The following is a 24,526-nucleotide window of genomic DNA, read 5'->3' as shown; positions in this document are numbered from 1 at the left end:
ATCCTTCAACATCAAGGGGACACTGGTAGCTAGCGTCATCCCGAATCAGAAATACGCTTTCTTTCAATATACATGTTGGTCTGTGCCAGATTTGTTTCTCTGTTCCATCAATATGGTAAGACTCCCTCCCTAATTCTTATTTTTCCAACGGTTGAGTTACGTTGGGGCATAGAATTTAGCGTCCTGTCCAGCAGCTATCAAGACAAGCTCCCTCACGCTACAGAAACAGGTGAAATATTGGCCTACCATCGGCCATTCTGGCACATACATTACTTTATTTACTGTGTGTCTCGAAAACACAGCTGCTGTCAAACCAGTGTTCAGTAAGCTCTGAGCCTGATGCATCTGTCCTCTTAAGGAATAAATTATTATTAGAATCAACAGTCTCAAATCTTGCAAATGAATGTTAGAGAGGATGATGACACAGAGACCGATAGGCCTGCAGGCAATTCCAGAACCCTCACCTTGGCGGTGTGCTCCGCTGCCATCGGTGGCACCTTCCAGTATGGCTACAACCTCTCCATCATCAACGCCCCCACCAACCACATCCAGAGGTTCATCAATGACACATACTGGGAGCGCTGGGGAACCGGTCTAGACACCTCCCAGGTGACCCTGCTGTGGACCGTGATCGTGTCTGCCTTCTCCCTGGGTGGCCTGACCGGGGCTCTTCTGGCAGGACCCATGGCTGTCCGTTGTGGCAGGAAGAACTCACTACTTCTCAATAACTCTTTCTTGTTCCTCGGTGCAGTCCTCGCCCTTACCAGCAGGGCGGCGAGGTCAGTTGAGATGATTATTTTTGCCCGTCTGCTAGTGGGGGTCAACGCTGGAGTGAGCATGAACGTCCAGCCCATGTATTTCGTAGAGAGCGCCCCCAAACACCTGCGTGGCGCTGTGGCCTTCTCCTCGGCCGTGTTCACTGCATTTGGGATCTTCCTGGGCCAGGTGGTGGGTCTAACGGAGCTGTTGGGTACCGAGCCCCTCTGGCCCTACCTCCTGGCCAGCAATGCCCTCCCAGGCCTCCTCCAGCTACTCACCCTGCCCTGGTTCCCTGAGAGCCCCCGCTACCTGCTCATGGACCGGGGGAACAAGGAGGCGTGCGCCCGGGCTCTGGGTAGGTTCCGCGGCGGGGCTGACTTCAGCCTGGAGATGGAGGAGATGCTGCAGGAGCAGGCTGACGCCGGTGGGGCCACGGCCAAGAGTCAGACTCCCTGGGACCTGTTCTCCAACCGCTCCCTCCACCCCCAGCTACGCACTGTGATGGCTGCTAGCAGTGCCATGATGCTATGTGGTAATGACTCCATCTACTTCTATGCCTCGTACATCTTCCTAGCAGCAGGGATCCCTGTGGAGAAGGTCCAGTATGTTTCTATCGGCACTGGGGCCTGCGAGTTCACTGCTGCCGTCGTGTGTAACCTGCTGGTTGAGCGTGTGGGCCGCAGGATGCTCCTCAGTGGCGGATACGCCCTGATGGCGGTCTGGGCGCTGGTCTTCACCCTGGCCCTGTCCCTCCAGGGCTACTCTGTCCCAGGGATGCCCTATCTCAGCATGGCCTGTGTGTTCTGCTATATCCTCAGCTTCGGTATGGGCCCTGCCGGGGTTACGGGAATCTTGCCTGCTGAGATCTTTGACCAGACGGCTCGGCCTGCGGCCTACATGGTGGCTGGGTCCCTCATGTGGATCAACCTCTTGATAGTAGGCATGGCTTTTCCGTTCATAGTGAGTTATCTCAATTCGCTCTGCTTCATCCCGTTCTGTTGCGTCTGTGTGGCGACCTCTTTGTTTGTGGGCCTCACTCTGCCCGAGACCAAGGGCAGGACACTGGCTGAGATCACAGCAGAGTTTGATAGGAGGAGTCTTTTGAAGAAGGGCCCAGAGAAGCAGGGGCCCGAGCCCATTAAGGAGCAATATCAGCTGGGTAAAGCTCTCTCTCTCACCACCATAGACCCAGAGCCGCTCTCTCATCTCCTAGACCCAGAGCCTCTCTCTCTCACAGCCCTAGACCCAGAGCCTCTCTCTCTCACAGCCCTAGACCCAGAGCCCCTCTCTCTCACAGCCCTAACCCAGGGCCCCTCTCTCTCACGGCCCTAGACCCAGAGCCTCTCTCTCACCACCCTAGACCCAGAGCCTTTCTCTCTCACTGCCCTAGACCCAGAGCCTCTCTCTCTCACTGCCCTAGACCCAGAGCCTCTCTCTCTCACTGCCCTAGACCCAGAGCCTCTCTCTCACCACCGTAAACCCAGAGCCCCTCTCTCATCTCCTAGACCCAGAGCATCTCTCTCTCACCACCTAGACCCAGAGCCTCTCTCTCACCGCCTAGACCCAGAGCCTGGGGGAACAGTCGGGGGGTCTGACGGTGGGGTATTATATGAATTATATTTAATTATGGTGTATGAATGTGGTGCCTTGGTCCCTAAACCAAATAGCCTATACCTCTTTATGAACTCACTGTAATCAAGACTGCTGTTATAATGACAAATTAAGGCTGTCCCCGACTAAAAATAAAATCTTGGTCGACCGAGAGTCTTCATGTTCTTTCGACCAATCAAAATGTTTAAAGTTATTGCACTGTCCGTGCTGAAACTGCAACATCATTTCAGCCATTTAGTTTCTTACTTGTTTCTGACTGAAAAGTTATGTTATCAAAATCCCTCATTTGTTTACAAAAAATATTCCCTATTCCCTCAACCCTTGCTCTCTTTACATGAAACATGTAAGCATCGCATGCATGTGATCAATAGGGCCTATAGCCTATCATAATCACATCAATAAATTGCTTATAACAAACTCCAAACCCATAATGTCAACTAGCAAAATGGATGCGGAGGACATGGAAAAAGAAACTCAAAATGGGCGAATATTTACTGGTTGCTCAAGAGGGAAAGGGGAAGTCAGATCTGTCGAAGACATTTGACTTAGTTGTGGAAACTACTGGAGATTAAAAATATTTGGGTATAGGCGCAAGCGTTGTGAGTATCGTGTACAAAGCAGTTGCTCTTAGATTACAATATCATTTTTTATAACCATTTGGAACAGTCTAAACAACACTAAATAAATAAGTGTACCAGAGTCTGTACTAATGAAAAAAACAAATATATAAAGCCTTTATTACATCAGATTAAAAACAGTTGCATGCATTCATGAATTGCGGTTTATTTATTGATTCGGTAAATTATTCAAAGCTTCCGTTATTTAATTGTAAAACAAAAATGCTTGATTGCATTTCAAAGCATGTTTGTCTTGTATGCTTTGTGACGGCATGAACGAACGAAGGATTGAATGATTGATTGATACAGTAGCCTATATAAAGAAATATAGGCCTAAGTAAGTTATGGTATTAAGACTAAACAGGACGTGCTCTTAGGCCTACACCTCGATGGTGGTTATACAAGGTTAAAATACAAAGCCTACTAATGATTACGACATTACTCATTATTATAATGAATAAAAACAGACAAATCTGTGAAATTGCTTTAGCCGCCATATTGCCGTTGCATGAGGCTTGGTGCTCATGGAATTAGTAGGCTGTTAAAGAAACACTCAAACAGGTAACAGAAGCAATATCTGTCTTATTTCTGTAGATGTATATGGATGATTTATAAAGCCAGGCACATTTAACAGTTAGGCTATTCATTATAGACATAATTAAATTGTGGTTTCCTCGCTCCTCAATTTTCTTAGACAATTAGGCTAAGGTAAGGGCTGTTTCCCCGTCTCTGCTGCTGCCTCCACCGCATTTTTCTCAATCCCAATATGCTGGTTAACTTTGCTGTTATGCACATAGCAACATAGGGAAAGGCAGCAATTTTATGGCGCACTGAAGATTGTTTCAGAACCGCATGACCGTATCCAATGCGGGAGAAAACTAATTTGTCCTAAATTAATATTTGATTCATTAATGTTGCACCATTATTTTTACCTAATATAACCATATAAAATTTCAGTATCACGTCTTCGAGTGATGGATTGTGCCCTCCCCTTGGCCTCTGCAATGGATTAGTCCACTGAGACAGCCGTGAATCAGACAGGTCTTGTGCACCATGAAAAAAATTACAATAATTGCTACTGCTTGACTAAAGAGATCTCGGTCGACCAACAGCTTATCGGTCAATTAATTGACCAGTCGACTAAATGGGGGTCAGCCCTATAATGAATGATTTTGAATAATGATTTTGCACTATATTATTGCTATGATTTCTTTATCAAAACTCCATTACCTCCATTATGTTTAGACTGATGTAATTATGGTGCAGTTTGAGTCAGATATGTTCCTTCCATGCATGTGTGATATGGGGAAAGGGCATTGTCTGTTTATACTTGAATATCAGTACTGTACTACTCATCAAGTCCAGTCTCTACAGTTATGTACAATTTAGAATGTTGTAAGCTCAACCTATTTTGCTGTAAATGCCAAACCTTAATTGATATTGATTGTTGCAGTATGTTTACAGTATATAATGCATGTTTTATTTATCACCAAAAGGAGTGTTGGATTATGTATTTTCATCCTATTTTGTCTGTTTGATCAGGAAATCACCAGCTATTTTCACTCTTTATGCCACAACACAAACACTTAAAACACATAATATAGGCTATAATGTTACTATTTAAATTACTATCCAGAATGTCCATTAAGTGGCATCATTGCGCTGAGTAAATCCTTTGTTTCAGGGTTTCATGTATGTACCTTCAGTATCAGGTCCACCCTACCCTTGGTTACTCTTGGGTACCCAAAGGTTATCTATGCACTTTCAAGCATGACAAATAAACTCTATGAAGCCATTATTTGCAATTCTTGCTTTGTATGTATTTGAGTGTTAGACTGAAACAAGTGCTGATGTCAATCCAGCAATCTTTTTCTGTCATGAAACAACTATATAATATAGATACAGTACCAGTCAAAAGTTTGGACACATCCAGTCATTCCAGGGTTTTTCTTTATTTTTACTATTTTCTACTTTGTAGAATAATAGTGAAGACATCAAAACTATGAAATAACACATGGAATCCTGTAGTAACCAAAAAAGTGTTAAACAAATCAAAATATATGAGATTCTTCCAAGTATCCACCATTTGCCTTGATGACAGTTTTCCGCACTCTTGGCATTCTCTCAACCAGCTTCATGAGGTAGTCACCTGGAATGCATTTTAATGAACAGGTGTGGCTTAATTTGTGGAATTTCTTTCCTCCTTTATGCGTTTGAGGCAATCAGTTGTGTTGTGACAAGGTAGGGGAGGTATACAGAAGATAGCCCTATTTGGTAAAAGACCAAGTCCATATTATGGCAAGAACAGCTCAAATAAGCAAAGAGAAATTACAGTTCATTACTTTAAGACATGAAGGTCAGTCATTCCAGAAAATGTCAAGAACTTTGAAAGTTTCTTCTCGTGCAATCACAAAAACCATCAAGCACTATGATGAAACTGGCCCTCATGAGGCCTGCCACAGGAAAGGAAGACCTAGAGTTACCTCTGCTGCAGATAATAAGTTCATTACAGTTAACAGCATCTCAGATTGCAGGCCAAATAAATGCTTCATAGAGTTCAAGAAACAGATGCATCTCAACATGGTCAAATTGCTGCAAAGAAAGTACTACTAAAGGACACCAATAAGAAGAGACTTGCTTGGGCCAAGAAACACGAGCAATGGACATTAGACTGGTGGAAATCTGTCCAAGTGTGAGATTTCTGGTTCCAACCGCAGTGTCTTTGTGAGACGCACAGAAGGTGAACGGATGATCTTCGCATGTGTGGTTCCCACTGTGAAGCATGGAGGAGGAGGTGTGCTGGTGTGGGGGTGCTTTGCTGGTGACACTGATTTTATTTAGAATTCAAGGCACACTTAACTAGCATGGCTACCACAGCATCCTGCAGCGATACACCATCCCATCTGGTTTGCACTTAGTGGGATAATCATTTGTTTTCCAACCGGACAATGACCCAAAACACACCTCCCAGGCTGTGTCAGGGCTATTTGACCAAGAAGGCGAGTGATGGAGTGCTGCATCAGATGACCTGGCCTCCACCATTACCCAACCTCAACCCAGTTGGGTTTGGGATGAGTTAGACCGCAGAGTGAAGGAAAAGCAGCCAACAAGTGCTCACCATATGTGGGAACTCCTTCAAGACTGTTGGAAAAGCATTCCAGGTGAAGCTGATTGAGAGAATGCCAAAATTGTGCAAAGCTGCCATCAAGGCAAAGGGTGGCATCTTCAAATATTTTGATTTGTTGCTCTTTTTTTCTTTTTTTTTTACAACATGATTCCAAATGTGTTATTTCATAGTGTTGATGTCTTCACTATTATTCTACAATGTAGAAAATAATGAAAAACCCTTGAATGAGTAGGTGTGTCCAGACTTTTGACTGGTACTGTATATAACCTATAAAATACTGCATGCTGTACTCTACCATTTCTGTAATGAAGATAATATTTTAAAATGCAAGAAATCTATCCTAATTCAAATCTAATGTCTTGAGAAGAACTGTTACAATAATTTTTCAATAAGGCAATCAGCTCAGGTGCCTACACTCCATAGACATGTACATTTATAAATGTTTACATTTTTGTAATTTAGCAAGGTGCTCTTATCAAGAACAACATAGTTATTAGCACAATCATCTTAAGATAGATAGGTGAGACAGCCACATCACAGTTGTAGTAAGTACATCTTTCTCAAAGTAATCAGGAAAAGGCAAGTGTTTTTAATTTTTTTTGTCGCTGTGGGATGTAATGAAGATTCTTTGAAGAGGTAGGTTTTCAGACGTTTTTGGAAGATGGTCAAGGGACTCAGCCGTACTAACGTCCGGGGGAAGCTCATTCCAATATTGGGGTGCCAGGACAGAGACGAACTTTGACTGGGACGAGCAGGAGCTGACCCGGCCAAGAAAATAGAAGTGGCTTGGGGTGTAGGGTTTGAGCATAGCCTCAAGGCAGTGTTGTAAAGTACTTAAGTAAAAATACTTTAAAGTACTACTTACATTGTGTTTTGGAGTATCTGTACTTCACTATTTATATTTTTTGACAACTTTTAATTTGCTATGTTCCTAAAGAAAATAATGTACTTTGTACTTTTATTATTTTGAGTGTTTAGCAGGACAGAAAATGGTCCAATTCACACACTTATCAAGAGAACATCCCTTCTGCCTCTGATCTGGCAGACTCACTAAACACAAATGCTTAGTTTGTAAATTATGTCTGAGTGTTGGAGTGTGCCTCTGGCTTTCTGTAAAAAAAACAATTGCGCCGTCTGGTTTGCTTAATATAAGGGACTGTTTAATTATTCATGCTTTTACTATTGATACTTAAGTATATTTTAGCAATGACATTTACTTTTGGTACTTAAGTATATTTCAAACCAAATACTTTTACTCAAGTAGTATTTTAATGGGTGACTCACTTTTACTTGTCATTTTCTGAGGTATCTTTACTTTTACTCAAGTATAACAATTGGGTACTTTTTCGACCACTGCCTGAAGGTAGGGAGGGGGCAGTTCCCCTTGCTGCTCCATAGTCAAGCACCAGGGTCTTGAAGTGGATGCGAGCTTCCACTGAGAGCCAGTGGAAAGTGCAGAGGAGCTGGGTGACATGGGATAACTTGGGAAGGTTCAACATCAGGCGGGCTGGCTGCGGCGTTCTGAATAAGTTGCAAGGGTTTGATGGCACAACCAGTGAACCCAGCCAGCAGAGTTGCAGTTGTCTAGATGGGAGATGACAAGTACCTGGATTAGGACCTGTGCCGCTTCCTGTGTGAGGAAAGAATTTTCTACGGATGTTGTAGGGCATGAACCTGCAGGAGAGAGTCACTGCTTGGATGTTTGCAGAAAACAACAGGGTGTTGTTCAGGTTCACGCTGAGGTTCTTTGCACTCTGGGAGGGGGACACCATAGAGTTGTCAACCGTGATGGAGAGGTATTTGAGTGGGCTGGCCTTCCTGGGTGTGTGTGGTTCACTTTAACTGGGAGCAGAGCAGGGCGGACAGATGCAACGTAGAACACAAACACACACTGAGTAAGTGGATCCTCTCACAGATAGACTGCATGCTAAGCCAGACCTCATATTTTGCTTTCTCACGTTTTCTTTGTCTGAATCTTTCCTCTCTTTTTTCCCCGTGTCTGACATCATCAGTCTCTTCCTCTCCATCTCTTTTTATTTATCTGGATAACTTAATTTCCTCCCTCTCCCTTCTGCCTCTTTCTTTCTCCATATATCGCAGTCTCCCTCCTGATACTAATCTCTTCTCGCCGTCTTTCACGCTCCAGGCAAATGCTGACTCCAGGCAACAACAACAGAGGAAGCAGCAGGAAATGCAGTAGTAGCAGAAAGAAGAAACCCACCAGAGGAACCCCCCTCACTGCTCTCCTCTCCCCGGGACCACAGTTCTGAGATGGGCTGCTTCTCGGGACACCAACTCATGGCTCCTGTGCTTCATCCAGACCTGGACTGTGGCAGCAGCAGCCTGCCTAAAAACTCTGTGGTTTGAATGCTAAAGGTGCTACTGAGAAAAATTTTACAGTACATTTTACAGTGCAATATGAATGGTTGAAACACTGGTCTTTTAAAGTATTTGCTCAAGTTGATTATAATTACAAAAAACAATTTAGTAGTATTATAAATACATTTTATTTGTATTACTTTTATCATTATTACTGTTTTTCATGATGTTTCACGAGTCGTGGCTGAACAACAACATGAAGAACATAGAGCTGGCGGGTTATACACTGCATCGGCAGGATAGAACAGCAGCCTCTGAAAAACACTCATCCAGAAGTGGCGCTTTAATGCAGGGAACTGAAATCCATTTTACCTCATTGCTATCAGCATGTTAAATGTGCAACCAGAGTGAAAAGAAAACACTAGACCACCTTTACTCTGCATACAAAGCTATCCCTCACCCATTTGGCAAATCTGACCATACTTCTATCCTCCTGATTCCTGCTAACAAGCAAAAATTAAAGCAGGAAGCAGGAATAAAAAAGTGGTCAGATGAACAGGATGCTAAGCTACAGAACTGTTTTGCTAGCACAGACTGGAATATGTTTGGGGTTCTTCCGATGGCATTGAGGAGTACACCACATCAGTCACTGGCTTTCTCAATAAGTGCATTGATGACGTAGTCCCCACAATGACTGTACGTACATACCCCAACCAGAAGCCATGGATTACAGGCAACAGCCTCACTGAGCTAAAGAGTAGAGCTGCCGCTTTCAAGGAGCGAGACTCTAAGAAATCCCGCGATTCCCTCCGACGAACCATCAAACAGGCAAAGCGTCAATACAGGACTAAGATCGAATCATCATACGCTGGCTCCGACGCTCATCGGATGTGGCAGGGCTTGCAAACTATTACGGACGACAAAGGGATGAACATCCGAGAGCTGCCAAGTGACACAAGCCTACCAGACGAGATTAATTACTTATATGCTCGCTTCGAGGCAAGAAACACTGAAACATGCATGAGAGCACCGGCTATTCCGGATGACTGTGTGATCACGCTCTCCGCAGCCGTTGTGAGTAAGACCTTTAAACAGGTCAACATTCACAAGGCAGCATAGCCAGAAGGATTACCAGGATGTGTACTCCGAGCATGCGCTGACCAACTGGCAAGTGTCTTCACTGACATTTTCAACCTCTCCCTGACTGAGTCTGTAATACCAACATGTTTCAAGCAGACCACCATAGTCCCTGTGCCCTACCCGTAGCACTCACGTCTGTAGCCATGAAGTTCTTTGAAAGGCTGGTCATGGCTCACATCAACACCATTATCCTAGAAACCCGAGACCCACTCCAATTTGCATACCGCCCCAACAGATCCACAGATGATGCAATCTCTATTGCACTCCACACTGCCCTTTCACACCTGAACAAAAGGAACACCTATGCGAGAATGCTATTCATTGACTACAGCTCAGTGTTCAACACCATAGTGCCCTCAAAGCTCATCACTAAGTTAAGGACCCTGGGAATAAACACCATCTGGAACTGGATCCTGGACTTCCTGACGGGCCGCCCCCAGGTGGTAAGGATAGGTAACAACACATCCGCCACGCTGATCCACGGGGACCCCTCAGGGGTGCGTTCTCAGTCCCCTTCTGTACTACTAGTTCACTCATGACTGCATGGCTAGGCACGACTCCAACACCATTAAGTTTGCTGATGACACAACAGTAGTAGGCCTGATCACCAACAACGAGATAGCATATAGGTAGGAGGTCAGAGACCTGGCCATGTCGGCAGTGTAGCCTAGTGGTTAGAGCATTGGACTAGTAACCAAAAGGTTGCAAGTTCAAATCCCTGAGCTGACAAGGTACAAAATCTGTCGTTCTGCCCCTGAACAGGCAGTTAACCCACTGTTCCTTGGCCGTCATTGAAAATAAGAATTTGTTCTTAACTGACCTAGTAAAATAAAGGTTAAAAAAAAGTTTTTTTAAAATGTGGTGCCAGGACAACAACAACTATCCCAAAGTGATCAAGACAAAGGAGATGATTGTGGACTACAGGAAAAGGAGGAACGAGCACACCCCCATTCTCATCGACAGGGCTGTAGTGGAGCAGGGTGAGAGCTTCAAGTTCCTTGGTGTCCACATCACCAACAAACTAACATGGTCCAAGCACACCAAGACAGTCGTGAAGAGAGCACGACAAAACCTATTCCCCATCAGGAGACTCAAAAGATTTGTCATGGGTCCTCAGATCCTCAAAAGGTTCTTCAGCTGCACCATCGAGAGCACTGGTTGCATCACTGCCTGGTATTGCAACTGCTAAGCCTCTGACAGCAAGGCACTACAGAGGGTAGTGCGTATGGACCAGTACATCACTGGGGCCAAACTTTCTGCCATCCAGGTCCTCTATACCAGGCGGTGTCAGAGGAAGGCCCTAAAAATGTTCAGACACCCTAGTCATAGACTGTTCTCTATGCTACCACACGGCAAGCGGTACCGGAGTACCAAGTCTAGGTTGAAGAGGCTTCTAAACAGCTTCTACCCCCAAGCTGTACATCTAATCAAATGGCTACTCAGACTACTTGCATTCCCCCCCCCCCCTCCCCCCACTCCATTTTACGCTGCTGCAACTATCTGTTATTATCTATGCATAGGTCACTTTAATAACTCTACGCATATGTACACTACCGTTCAAAAGTTTGGGGTCACTTAGAAATGTCCTTGTTTTGAAGGAAAATTATTTTTTTTGTCCATTAAAATAACATAAAATTCATCAAGAATACAGTGTAGACATTGTTAATGTTGTAAATGACTATTGTAGCTCAAAACGGCAGATTAAAAAAAAAAAAAAAAAAAAAAAAATGGAATATCTACATATGCGTACAGAGGCCCATTTATCAGCAACCATAACTCCTGTGTTCCAATGGCACATTGTGTTAGCTAATCCAATTTTATCATTTTAAAAGGCTAATTGATCATTAGAAAACCCTTTTGCAATTATGTTAGTACAGCTGAAAACTGATTTAAGAAGCAATAAAGCTGGCCCTCTTTAGACTAGTTGAGTATCTGGAGCATAAGCATTTGTGAGTTTGATTACAGGCATTTCTTCTGAAATGAGTCAGTATTTTCTTGTTCTGCGAAATGAAGGCTATTCCATGCAAGATACTGCCAAGACACGTTAGATCTTGTACAACTCTGTGTACTACTCCCTTCACAGAACAGCAAACACTGTCTCTCACCAGAAAAGAAAGAGGAGTGGGAGGCCCCGGTGCACAACTGAGCAAGAGGATAAGTACATTAGAGTGTCTAGTTTGTGAAACAGACACCTCACAAGTCCTTAACTGGCAGCTTCATTAAATAGTACCCGCTTCTAGACAGAGCTCCTCTGTCCAGTGTCTGTGTTCTTTTGCCCATCTTAATCTTTTATTTTTATTGGCCAGTCTAAGATATGGCTTTTTCTTTGCAACTCTGCCTAGAAGAGTGTGCTTCTGATCAATTTTATGTTATTTTAATGGACAACAAGTGTGCTTTTATTCCAAAAACAAGGACATTTCTCAGTGACCCCAAACTTTTGAACGGTAGTGTAAATATGACCTCAATTACCTCAACTAACCGGTGGCCCCGCACATTGAATTTGTATCCCCTGTATATAGCCTCGCTATTGTTATTTTACTGCTGCTCTTTAATTATTTGTTACTTTATTTCTTATTTTTGTTAAAACTGCATTGTTAGTTAAGGGCTTGTAAGTAAGCATTTAGGCGCATGTGACAAATACATTTGATTCCTAATATCTAGTAGTCATTCATCTTGATGCTGTTAATAATTGTCAATTACGTCATATTATTTGTGGTATTAACATTTACATTTACATTTAAGTCATTTAGCAGACGCTCTTATCCAGAGCGACTTACAAATTGGATTAAGGCTAATTATTTTCCTTATTTGAATGTTGTTAAACAATATTCTATGTATGTTAACATTTTGTAGTAAATTGTTACGAATTTCGACCATTGTACTTTTTGTATTATTACATCTTCATCGCACGACTTTTTTGTTCTTGCGCAAGCTTGCTGGCATCTTAGAGGCTGGTAGTTCAAAGGTTCAGAGCCAACCCACTGCGGAAATGACAGACGATTTGTCGCGAGAGAGGGTTTGTTTACGTAACAGGTGAAGTGAATTTACGTAGTAGGTTAGAAGAATTACGTTAATGTTAGGAAAAGAGTTAGGGTGAGATTTCGCCTCAAAATTGCAGTCAAGTGTTGTCCCCGACGCGACCACTAGATGAAGCTGTAGGCCAAATCCTTCTAGCCATAACGCTAGAAACAAAAACATACTATCTGTGGCGACAAATCATCATTATCAAAACACGGGCTTGCAAGACATTAATGTATAAATACATTTAAAAACGGGGCTTCCTTCAAGCTTGATTTGGCCGGCGCTGCGTTGATAAAATGACAAATATTCGTCGTGATAATTCTCAAAGTTTATCAAAAGCTTGGATTGCACTGAGGAGACTTGATAAAAACGGTTGGTCTATTTTTTTTAATTCATCCTTTTGGTTGGAGTTGCGTAAACGTTAGGTTTCTTTTGATTTATTTTGCTTCTACACCTGCATTGCTTGCTGTTTGGGGGTTTTAGGCTGGGTTTCTGTACAGCACTTTGAGATATCAGCTGATGTAAGAAGGGCTTTATAAATAAATGTGATTTATTGGTGCTCCCTGACGCTGTGTTTACACTGGTTTCCATATAAACAGTCTCTGGGTTACATTTTAGCTCGTGCTAGTCGTGGGTTGCATCTGAAATAACATACAAATCTAGCTACCCCCTTATCAAGATCAAAACGGCAGCCCTAAATATTTACACGTAACAAAAATATATACGCAGCACGCAACAATTTTAAAGATTTGACTGAGTTACAGTTTATAAGGACATAAGTCAATTTAAATAAATAAACTAGGCCCAAATCTATGGATTTCATGACTGGGAATACGGGTATATACAAATATGTTGCTCACAGATACCTTTAAAAAAGGTAGGAGCGTGGATCAGAAAAACAGTCCGTATCTGGTGTGTCCACCATTTGCCTCATGCAGCGTGACACATCTCCTTAACATAGAGTTGATCCCGGCTGTTGATTGTGGCCTGTGTATGTTGTTCGACACGTCTTCAAAGGTTGTGCAAAGTTTCTGGATGTTGGCGGGAACTGGAACATACTGTAGTACATGTCGCTCCAGAGCATTCCAAACAAGCGCATTGGGTGACATGTCTGGTGAGTATCCAGGCCATGGAAGAACTTTGACATTTTCAACTTTCAAGAATTTTGTAACAGATCCTTGCGGCTTGATCCTTCAGCATTATCACGCTGAAACAGGTGAATGGCACGACAATGGGCCTATAAGGATCTGTGCATTCAAATTGACATCGATAAAATGCAATTGTGTTCTTTGCCCGTAGCTTATGCCTGCCCATACTGTAACCCCACCGACACCACTCTGTTTACAATGTTAAGCAAACTGCACGCCCACACAACGCCATACACACTGTTTGCCATCTGCTTCCCTGTGACGGTTTCTGACAGTTTGTGCAGAAATTCGGTTGTGCAAACACAGTTTTATCAGTTGTCCAGGTGGCTGGTCTCAGACAATGGTTACACATGATCTGCGCTTGTAAGGCCGCTTGGACTCCTGCCAAATTCTCAAAAAGATGTTGGAGGTGGCTTATGGTAGAGAAAGTAATGTTAAATTCTATGGCAGCAGCTCTGCTAGACATTCCTGCAGTCAGCATGCCAGATGCACTCTCCCTCAACTTGATACATCTGTGGCCTTGTGTTATTTAACAAAACTGCACATTTTAGAGTGGCCTTTTATTGTTCCCAGCACAAGGTGCACCTGTGTACTGATCAAGCTGTTTAATCCGTTTCTTGATATGCCACACCTGTCAGGTGGTAAATGAGAAATGCTCACTAATAGGGATATAAACAAATGTGTGCTACATTTTTTTAGAGAAATATGTTTTTTGTGTATATAATTTCTGGGATCTTTTATTTTAGTTCATGAAACATGGAACCAACACTTTACATGTTGCTTTTATATTTTTCTTCAGTATAATAAAAATGTAGTACATTCTTCCAGCCCAACTTCAACCAGCGGGAAGCAGGTGGATTTTACATCTTTGTTGATGCACAGTTCACTGAGAAATGATAGCCAGCAAGGCTACTTGAAATTAAATGGAAGCCCCCTATCAAGGCTTCACATTATAAACCATCTGTGATTATTTCTTGCAGTTGCACACATAAAAAGCTGAATTCATTACAAATTAGATGTGTTCCTCCTATTCCAGATGACAGAGTCATTGCATTGCAAGAGGTCACCATTCCAAAGGGTATGGAGGCCACGACAGTTAAACAGGTAGGCAGAGTGGTTCAGCAGTAGGCCAAATTGTCAGGTCAGGTTTCTCCCCCATACTAATAGCTCTCTCTTTTTCGCCCTCTCTCTTCTTCAAGATCATAACACATTTGTTTGGATTGAATTCTGCTAATGTGACACAGACATTTAAGGTATGCCATATATCTTTTTTTATAAAGTTCTGTTTCCTAAAATTCAGTCTCAAATTATTGTACCATGTACTGTATACTGACTGACACTATTATAATGTATCCCTTACCAAATGATGGCATATTTCTAGATAAGAAACCACAAGGGCTGTCTGATTCCATTCAACAGCTTTATACCGGTGAACAGCAAGCACATGTAAGTACTGCAACATTCAGTATGTTACTGTGAGCCCATCATTTACTAAAATGTATATTTAATGTAAAAATTACAAATATTAAAGTGTAATTCATTCTATCAGTGCATAACATTAATGTCAATATATTTTGATTCATAGGCCATATGTGCTGGAAGTGGCAACAGTCTTTCAGCATGGTACACATTTAACTTATATCCTCACATTTTACATTAAAATATAATTTAAATAACAGATATATGGTGAGCTACAGAAGTATTAGGACAGTGAAATGTTTTGGGGCTCTGTAGTCCAGCACTTGACACTCTGAAACTACAGAAATTTTTGTACATAGTCCCCCATTTTAAGGGACCAAAGGTATTTGGACAAATTCACTTATACACTGAGTGTACAAAACATTAAGAACAACTTCCTAATATTGAGTTGCAACCCATCTTTTGCCCTCGGAACAGCCTCAATTCGTCAGGGCAAGGACGCTACAAGGTGTCAAGCTTTCCACATGCAAAGCTGGCCATTGTTGATTTCAATGCTTCCCATTGTTGTGTCAAGTTGGCTGAATGTCCTTTTGGTGGTGGACCATTCTTGCTACACATGGGAAACTATTGAGTGTGAAAAACCCAGCAACATTGCCATTCTTGACACAGACCGGTGCACCTGGCACCCCGTTCAAAGGCACTTAAATCTTTCCCTTACTCGTTCACCCTCTGAATGGCACATATATACAATCCATGTCTCAGTCGTCTCAAAGCTTTAAAATCCTTCTTTAATCTGTCTGCTCCCATTCAATTACACTGATTGAAGTGGATTTAACACGTGATATCAATAAGGGGATTGTAGCTTTCACCTGGATTCACCTGTGTGCCAGTCTATGTCATGGAAAGAACACACTCAGTGTATATGCATTAAAGTAGTCAAAAGTTTAGTATTTGGTCCCCATATGCCTAGCATGCAATGATTATGTCAAGCTTGTGACTCTACAAACTCGTTAAATGCATTTGCTGTTTGTTTTAGTTGTGTTTCAGATGATTTTGTACCCAATAGAAATTAATGGTAAATAATGTATTGTGTCATTTTGGAGTCACTTTTATTGTAAATAAGAATGTTTGTAAACACTTCTACATACATTAATCTGGATGCTACCATTATTATTATTACGGTTAATCCTCAATGAATTGTGAATAATGTGTGAGAAAGTTAAACGCACAATTATCATACCCCCGCTAACCTCCTCTTTTATTGTAATGGTGAGAGGTCTTCGTGGTATGATATTTGTGCATCTGTAACTTTGTCACTCATCATTATTCACAATTCATGTAGAAGTGTTTAGAAACATTATATTCTTACTTACAATAAAAGTGACTGCAAAATGACACAATACATTAATTTCTATCCGCACAAAAATAATCTGAAAGACAACCAAAACAAACAGTAAATGCATCCAACAAGTGTGTAGAGTCACAAGCTTGATGTAATCATTGCATGCTAGGAATATGGGACCAAACTAAACTTTTGACTACTTTAATACACATGTAAGTGAATTTGTCCCAATACTTTTGGTCCCCTAAAATGTGGGGACTATATACAACAAGTGCTGTAATTTCTAAACGGTTCACCCGATATGGATGAAAATTAAATTAATGATTTTATGCACTTTAACATAATTTCAAATCCAAAGTGCTGAAGTACAGAGCCAAAACAACAACAAAAATGTGTCACTGTCCCAATACTTTTGTAGTTCACTGTATATTATCTAGTATATAAAATCTATGTTTCCCTTCTTGTTAGAATGCGTGATTGATGTTGTGTGGTGTATTTGTTGATTCTAAGTCATTCCAAAACCACGGACCATTGCCATGACAGTAATCAATAAAAGTATGCGAACAAGACTACAAGGTGTTGTCAGAAGGGTAAGACAATATTTCCAAGGGCTTTCTATATTCATAATCCAGAGATGAAAAAGCATTGATTTGTCATTATTTATTTTTTCAGATAGTGAGACTTGAAGAACTGTTTCCTCAGATTAAATTAAGACGTCATGAGAAAATTTATCAGGTACATCATAAGAATCCATCATGTTGTACGAAAAATGTATCAAAATGTTTGCACTCACTAATGTAAGTTGCTCTGGATAAGAGCGTCTGCTAAATGACTCATGTAAAATATTGGAACTACAGTATCATCATACATATGTCGGCAAAATTCTGTTTTATTTTAATAGGAAATAGAGTTGCTGAACCAACAGTTGAGATTTCTTCATAAAAGAATGCAGGTAAGCATAAGTATTGCTTATGACAAATATAGGCAGAAGAAAATAAAAAATGTAGATTTTCTGTTACTACACATAAGATGAGGGTTTACTTTCATCGAGCACAAAGAGGTGTGTACCACAGTCTACTGGCTATGTTACATTCAGATTGTGTTTATTGTAGATGCAATTATTGTTTCAGATGGCTGATTCGCACAGCTGGATGGGGATGTTCATCAGAACCCCTATGTGGTAGAACAAAACACCTAGGCCCAACATGTTTATGTACTTTCCATTTGTTTATACTGTCAATTTTACCATAGCCATATGAGCAGATTTAAGAGTAATGGTAAATCTTGTTAATATACCTATTATGACATTGTATTATCTGATGTTATCTGTAGTGTAGCATATCTTGAAAATGTATGAGTTTGAGTGGTGGAGAAAATCAATTTGCTGTTGGAGATACTTGGTATAAAATGTTCACCCCCCCCCCCCCAAAAAAAGGGCTTATTAGTATTTTGGGCACAGTAGTTCCAACTAGCCTTTGTACAAGTCTGTTTGTGCGATCATTCCACCACCTAATATGACAAGGGGAGTGGCAAGGAGTAGAATTATCTCACAGACTTGTACCCACCCAGGCTAGCTCCAAACCACTTGCGGTATGAACCGATTGGCATGATGCTTTAGTGCTTTGCTACATGATTGTGCAACCTTTCCATCCCCATTACTGACTAAATAAAAAGGGTTTTTGTCAACTTTATTGATTTAGGGGGAAAAAAATACTTCATGTGATTTTTCAAGTGAAACTCAATGTTCTCAAAAAGTACCAAAATAAAATGTACTAAAATATTTGGGTTGACCTTTTAACTGAACATTGAAGTCAAGCATACAAAGATACATGACAAGCTTTTGTCCCATGAATAGTTATACTAAATCCATCAAAAGCATTTGCTAAATTTGGAACATAATTAACTACATGTAAGGCAGTGTTCCCACCATCTTTATGCGCAAACCAAGTCATGAGACAAAGGCAGATATTTAAATAGCATAGTGGCCTCAACTCAGGTGGTTGGCAAATTGTTCTGGGAATATGTGAGTGCAAGGAATGTAAAATGTATTAATTAAATACAGAGTACAAAATGTCATGTGAATAGAGTAGTTTCAAATCTATTAACTGTTGAGGAGTTTCAGTGTTCTTTGCCTAGGGTGACATTTGACTCATGCAAACAGTGATTGTCCTTTGAAAGTAGACAAGATGTCACTTGTCACACAAAATAAAAATGTATTTGTATGTAATTACAGAATGGTGTCAAATGAGTATGCACCAAATGTCACATTGATCCACAATTACAAAGATGCATTTTGTCCATCAACAAATATTGAAAATTATATACATAAAGGGCATGGGTGACAAAAACAGTACACTAGGATTCACAGGACACGTTTCCAGTAGGACAGTTAAGCAAAATCAATAATTACAAAGAGGCCATTTTACTTTTATACTTTCTCTTCAGTCTCGGGACATTAAACTAAAACTCATCCTATCCCAGAGACCATGGTCTTTAAACTTTTCAGAGATGGGAAAGTTCTGGCTTGTGAAAAGGACTGGAGTACTTGTTGGCAGTTCTATTCGCTTTTTGACTTTTTGCTGTCATTCCCGTTCTTCTCTGGGACAATCTCTTCAGGCTTTCTCTTCTTGGTGCCGTCGGCCATGCTGCTGCCAGGGTGAGCGCTGAATGTGATGATGATGCAGGTCATGTTGTCACAGCCTGTGCCATCTCCAGATGTATCAGGTGCCAAGCAATGGTCAAGTAGCTACGGAGACAAAATAAAGTTTGAGAGCGCTAGTTCATTGTTAAATAAAGAATGAGTAATGTCATGATTACAGGGAAGTGGTGGATCTCAGGTACATCAGAGGTTTCCCAACACAATAAAAAAAATATAATCTTACTTCTTCAACTATGGAGGACAAAGGCCTAGCAGCATCATCGGCATTAGGCTTTATTCTCTGACTGACAAAGTCTACAACCTCTTGACTGCTCATGACGTTCCTGTGGATGACATTAATGAAGGGAAATATAGCTGTGGATTCATTTCACACATTGATTATTGAAGTATGGCCTTAATTTTAAAAAATATTTTAAAAAACTACCAGATTCCGTCGCATGCAATGATCATGAAGTCATGCTCTGGGTTGAGGGTGAGCTCTTTGACATCAGGCATTGAGGAGATCATCTGCTCCTCTGGGCCGAGGGCCTTGTTTCGTTTGTAAAAGTGATCGCCTGAAAACAAAGGCCCTTTCAATCTAATGTCTTTTCTTCAACAGCAAAAGTACCGTAATTTCCGGACTATAAGCCGCTACTTTATTCCCACGCTTTGAACCTTGCAGTTTATCTAATAACACGGCTAATTTATGGATTTTTCCCACTTTCACAGGATTCATGCCGCCAAAGAAACTGAGCACCGTCACATAATGTGACGTAAATCGAGCGCGCTCAAACTTTCATCATTCTGATTACGGTAGTCATTTTGTCACCCTCATCATGGCAAAGACACAGAGAAATGCATATGATGCAGCTTTCAAGTTGAAGGCGATCGATCTGGCTGTTGGAAAAGAGCTGCTGCACGGGAGCTTGGCCTTAATGAGTCGATGATAAGACGTTGGAAACAGCAGCGTGAGGAACTGACTCAGTGCAAAAAGACAACAAAAGCTTTCAGAGAGAAGAAAAGCAGATGGCCCAAAGTATTTGCAGCCACTCGACATCAGTGTAAATCGTGCATTTAAGGTGGCGCTCCGTGTTCAGTGGGAGGCTTGGATGACAAGTGGGGAGAAATCCTTCACTAAAACGGGTCGCATGCGAAGAGCAACTTATGGTCAAGTCTGCCAGTGGGTCCTGACAGCGTGGAGCATTGTCAAATCCACTATCAACGGGTTCGAAAGGCTGGACTGCTGCGTGTTGAATAGGGCAGCATGAGCTCAGCGGGGAATTTGCCTCCAGATGAAAGTGACAAGAGCGACAATGAAAACGATCCAACATCGGATGAAGCGATTCTGAGGCTATTCAACTCCGACACCGAAGGAGATGACTTCAGTGGTTTCAGTGCACAGGAGGAGGAAGATAGTGACCAATGACTTTCTTGGTAGGCTACTGTTTACTGCTATTTTTTATTTATTTTTGTTACAAGCCGTGTTTCGTTAAAGCCTATTTATTTTTGTTACAAGCCGTGTTTCGTTTAAAGGCTGTGTAAATTTAATTTGTTTCAATGTACCGGTAGGCACCTGCGGCTTGTAGACATGTGCGGCTTATTTATGTACAAAATACATATTTTTTAATAATGCAGTGGGTGAGGCTTATATTCAGGTGCGCTTAATAGTCCAGAAATTACGGTATATATTTCTTGAAACAATGCCTGATAATTCAAATCAAAATGCCAGGGCTAGGAAATGCAGAAGGATCGATTTACCGATGGCCCTGGAGAGGTTGAGTCCTCCGTTGACGCGACCGTCCATGGTGACCTTTCCACCAGCATTCTTTATCCTGGCCAGCTCCAGCTCATCCTCTGGCTTGTGGTCGTAGGACATGTCTATGGCCTTGCCCTTCTCAGACACCACACAGCGGGAGTCGCCGGCGTTTGCCACAATCAGCTGTTTCCCTCTGATGAGAGCCACCACTGCTGTCGTGCCACTGTCTGCGCCAGGCTGGGGGAAAAGGGCACACAGTTAATCTGAAAATTGCCACCTTCAGTTTAAAGGGCCTGTGATTAACCCATTACACAGCTAAGGAGATTAATCCCAGAATAATATTTTGCATTTAGGGAGGCATAGAAAGTAATCACTACTTCAGACACAAAACACCCCATTACCTTTCAACAACCAGGGCTACTCAGAAATCCTTTTAAGAAAGCGCTCTCCATTCAAGGTTTAAGTTGAAAATTAAGATGAGTGTATTCTACCTCTTCTTTTCCGTCCATTCCAGGGTAGCACATCTCCTCATTCTCTTCATCAGAGTCCTCCCCCTCTTCAGTGTCTTCTTCCTCGTCACTGTTTTCACCTTCATCTTCCTCACTGGCATCCTGTAGAAGCGTAATTACATAATTAACACAAAGCATTCTTTTCCAAGAATATTTTAAACAGTTTGTGTTGAAAAATCCAGTGGGGGAAAATCTATGAACAGCAAATGTGAGTTACAGCAGAGGTGCCCAACCCTCCTACTGGAGAACAGTCATTCTGCAGGCTTTTGCTCCAACCAGAATCTATCAACTGATTCTCCCAATAGCTCCTCACCAGGATCTCTAAGCTTAATCAGGTGTGTAAGAACTGTGTTTGGGCAAAAAAATACCCAGTAGCTCTTCAGGCAGAGGGTGGGGCACCAGAGTTAGAGTAACAGGAACTTAACTCCTGAAGGAGAGTTCTTCCCCCTCACCTCCTCTTCGCTACCCTCCTCGTCTTCCTCTTCCCCCGACTCATCACTGTCCTCAAAGAACTTTGAGCTGGTGTCTCCTGGAGCCGGAGCTGCTGAGGAGGAGCAGGAGGGCCCGGTTTCCTTTTCTCCTTCAGAGGACCCTGCTGCTCCTGTCACTGAAGAGCTGTCCCCTCCTGCTCTCCTGGCCCGCAGCTTGGAGAATCCCGCACCACCAGCTGCACTTCCAGCACCATCAGCCTTCCGATTGCTGTCTACCTCACTCTCCACTTCTCCGTTGATGCCCTTCTCCCCATGGGAATGTGGTTCACCTTCCCCAGACTCTTTTTTGCCCTCCGGACAGAGCTTCTTGTGTTTAATCGCATTGAGGTTCTGTCCATAGCGGACGAGTAACTCTTCAATGGTCAAGGTGGCCTCTTCGTGCAAAAGTTCTGCCTCCTCATTGTCCACTAACAGACAAAGGAACACATGGGTTTGAATCAAACTATTTGTTTTGAATAAAGCACAAGGAATGACAACTACATATTTAACGTGGTCAGCTGTTACAGCGTACTTACAATCATCTTCTTCAGCCACTTTTTCATTTGGTGCTTCCTCTTGTGGGCGGCCAGCTATCTGAACAAGCTCTTTGATCACTTCCTCTGTGGTCACCCTGCTATCAATGGCCAGAAATGCATCCTCCAAAGCCTGAAACACATCCACCCACCTAAGACAAATGTATGCTGCTATGGAGTAGATTTTGACAACAAATACAAGAGCTACTGAACCAAAGTTGGTTGTACTCACGTAACAATGTGAGATTATACACAATAAATATTGTACACTTTCTATATACACTCTTACATATATGCACCATGTTCAATTGTCCATGTCAAGAGGATTCCTTTCCATACCCCAAAAGCATTATTGCACTCACCTTTTGCAGTTTGCCATCTTTGTAAGTCTTCTGTTCCTTAATGATTTCAGGAAGGTACTTGGAACAGTATAATGCTACTTCCTCACCTGAGAAAGCAAGTATCGATTACTTAGAATAACTTGTTTAATAATGTCTGACATTAACAAAAATAACATACAATCAAGGTACGCACAACAGTTCATATTCAGGATAAAAAGAACAGTACCTCCATGTCCATCATACACAGCAAACATAGCCGTTTCATCATCCAGTTCTGGAATGCAGTTGTGAGCATCCTGTTGAAAGAAACAAAAACGTTACTCTCATGAAATGTCATTTCTATGAGCAGTAGAACAGCTACATCATAGAAATCAGACCGGTGCCACTTGAATGTGAAATGAATAATGATGCATTTACATTGTTAATGGCCCAGTCTTGCACATCTTACATATTTATATCAATACATGCAGAAAAGCTACCTAGCTACATTGTTGGATAACTACAAAACTATATAGTTAGCCACAAACAAAAAGTATTCATGCGCAAATAAAACTTAGCTAGCTGGCCAGTGTTGACGTTGGTAGTTATTAAGCTACGTGTTTAATGGTTGGATAGCTAAGCCAAGCCCCATATGTTTGATAACCTATAGCACATTATAGACAACTTACACTACTTTTTGTTGTCTGAACCAAATCATTTCGTTAGCATTCTAGCTAACTGGTAGCTAGTTAGTTGGACACCATACTGGCAACGAATGACTGCGGAATCCAATCCAGCTAGCAATTTGTTTAGATCATCTTACCTCCATTGAGACACGCCAGCCCTGCATGGCCGCAAAGCCATAGCTCATATTTTGGTTTCCCCCATTGGAAGAGGACTTCACTGTATTGGGTTGCGACAAGTAAGCTCCCATGATGGACCAACAATGGGTTTTAACTTCGTTGGTGTTGGAAAATCCGATGTAGCAGGGAAAAAAACAAGATGACGATAATAAATTACAGATGCTCCAACTTCACCGTACAGTTCATTATATCATACAGTAGAGTACAAACATTTCTACCATGCAGTAGAATATAAACAATGTAATATGTTTGATAAAGGGCCAAAGACTAGTTAGCCGGTTTATTGCTAGCTTGGATGGGGTATCTAGCGACTGTTGGCTAAGCTAACAAACGAACATAGACACCGTTCTTACTCGTAAACTATGTATTTTTTAAGCAAAGGCAAATGGGACACCATTAACCGGAAGATAATACTTGATATCAAAACATTTCAGGCTTAAAAGTGCGACCAATTTTAACATTTTACAGGAAAACACCAGCACGTGTAACTACAAACACAACAGACCTCTCAAAAATAATCGGATACATAAAGGAAGCGGAAACGATGTGATGAATGAGAAGTGCGCATGTCTACTTGTGAGCAGTGGCGTTCAGAAAGGGCGCCAAAACTTTAGTTGCAGAGAACGAGTACGTCCTCAAGGTGTCGCTAAAGTCTCCGATTCTAGTGTGGCCAACAAACGTTGGAGTGGATCCCTATGTCCTTTCTCCACTTCCTTTCCTTTTAACATGAAAAAAGGCGACAGGCAGCATTTCGGTAAAAACATGTTTAGTTCTTTAATCAGTAGACACGAAAGAGATTTTAAATACCCAAGAATACATAACAGTAGGTGGGGGAAAACAAAGGAGATGTGTATTGCCACTATCTTGTCCTGTGCTGTTATTATTTTTGTAACTATTCTAACCCCCTATGCAACTTCAAAAAAGATCATTGCCA

The 24,526-nt window shown here is 41.8% G+C and overlaps 2 protein-coding genes across 3 annotated transcripts; one reads left to right on the top strand and one right to left on the bottom strand.

Annotated features, from left to right (window-relative positions):
* Positions 1 to 9: 9 nt before the first annotated feature.
* On the top strand, positions 10 to 18,194 carry LOC135523580 (solute carrier family 2, facilitated glucose transporter member 11-like). Its single transcript, XM_064950353.1, has 9 exons — positions 10 to 1,918; positions 14,779 to 14,846; positions 14,942 to 14,995; positions 15,124 to 15,188; positions 15,328 to 15,365; positions 17,014 to 17,093; positions 17,176 to 17,238; positions 17,405 to 17,455; positions 17,634 to 18,194. Exons 1-9 carry the CDS (start codon positions 400 to 402, stop codon positions 17,685 to 17,687), a joined length of 1,992 nt encoding a protein of 663 aa, XP_064806425.1. The 5' UTR covers positions 10 to 399; the 3' UTR covers positions 17,688 to 18,194.
* ppm1g (protein phosphatase, Mg2+/Mn2+ dependent, 1G) lies at positions 18,175 to 24,123 on the bottom strand. Of its 2 annotated transcripts, none has more exons than XM_064950351.1 (11): positions 24,098 to 24,123; positions 23,553 to 23,686; positions 22,977 to 23,046; positions 22,772 to 22,857; positions 22,413 to 22,542; positions 21,859 to 22,304; positions 21,389 to 21,508; positions 20,900 to 21,134; positions 19,587 to 19,716; positions 19,386 to 19,485; positions 18,175 to 19,249 (listed from the first exon to the last, which is right to left on the bottom strand). In XM_064950351.1, the coding sequence occupies exons 2-11, from the start codon at positions 23,661 to 23,663 to the stop codon at positions 19,061 to 19,063; spliced, it is 1,617 nt and encodes a 538-aa protein (XP_064806423.1). In that variant the 5' UTR covers positions 23,664 to 23,686; positions 24,098 to 24,123; the 3' UTR covers positions 18,175 to 19,060. The 2 variants fall into 2 exon arrangements, with proteins under 2 accessions (XP_064806423.1, XP_064806424.1); XM_064950352.1 differs by lacking the exon at positions 24,098 to 24,123 and adding an exon at positions 23,946 to 24,085.
* Between the last annotated feature and the right edge of the window lie 403 nt (positions 24,124 to 24,526).

The sequence above is a fragment of the Oncorhynchus masou genome, chromosome 31 (assembly GCF_036934945.1).
Source record: "Oncorhynchus masou masou isolate Uvic2021 chromosome 31, UVic_Omas_1.1, whole genome shotgun sequence".
NCBI lineage: Eukaryota > Metazoa > Chordata > Actinopteri > Salmoniformes > Salmonidae > Oncorhynchus > Oncorhynchus masou.
The sequence above is the reverse complement of the archived record's forward strand: the minus strand, read 5'-3'. Positions and strand labels throughout refer to the sequence as shown.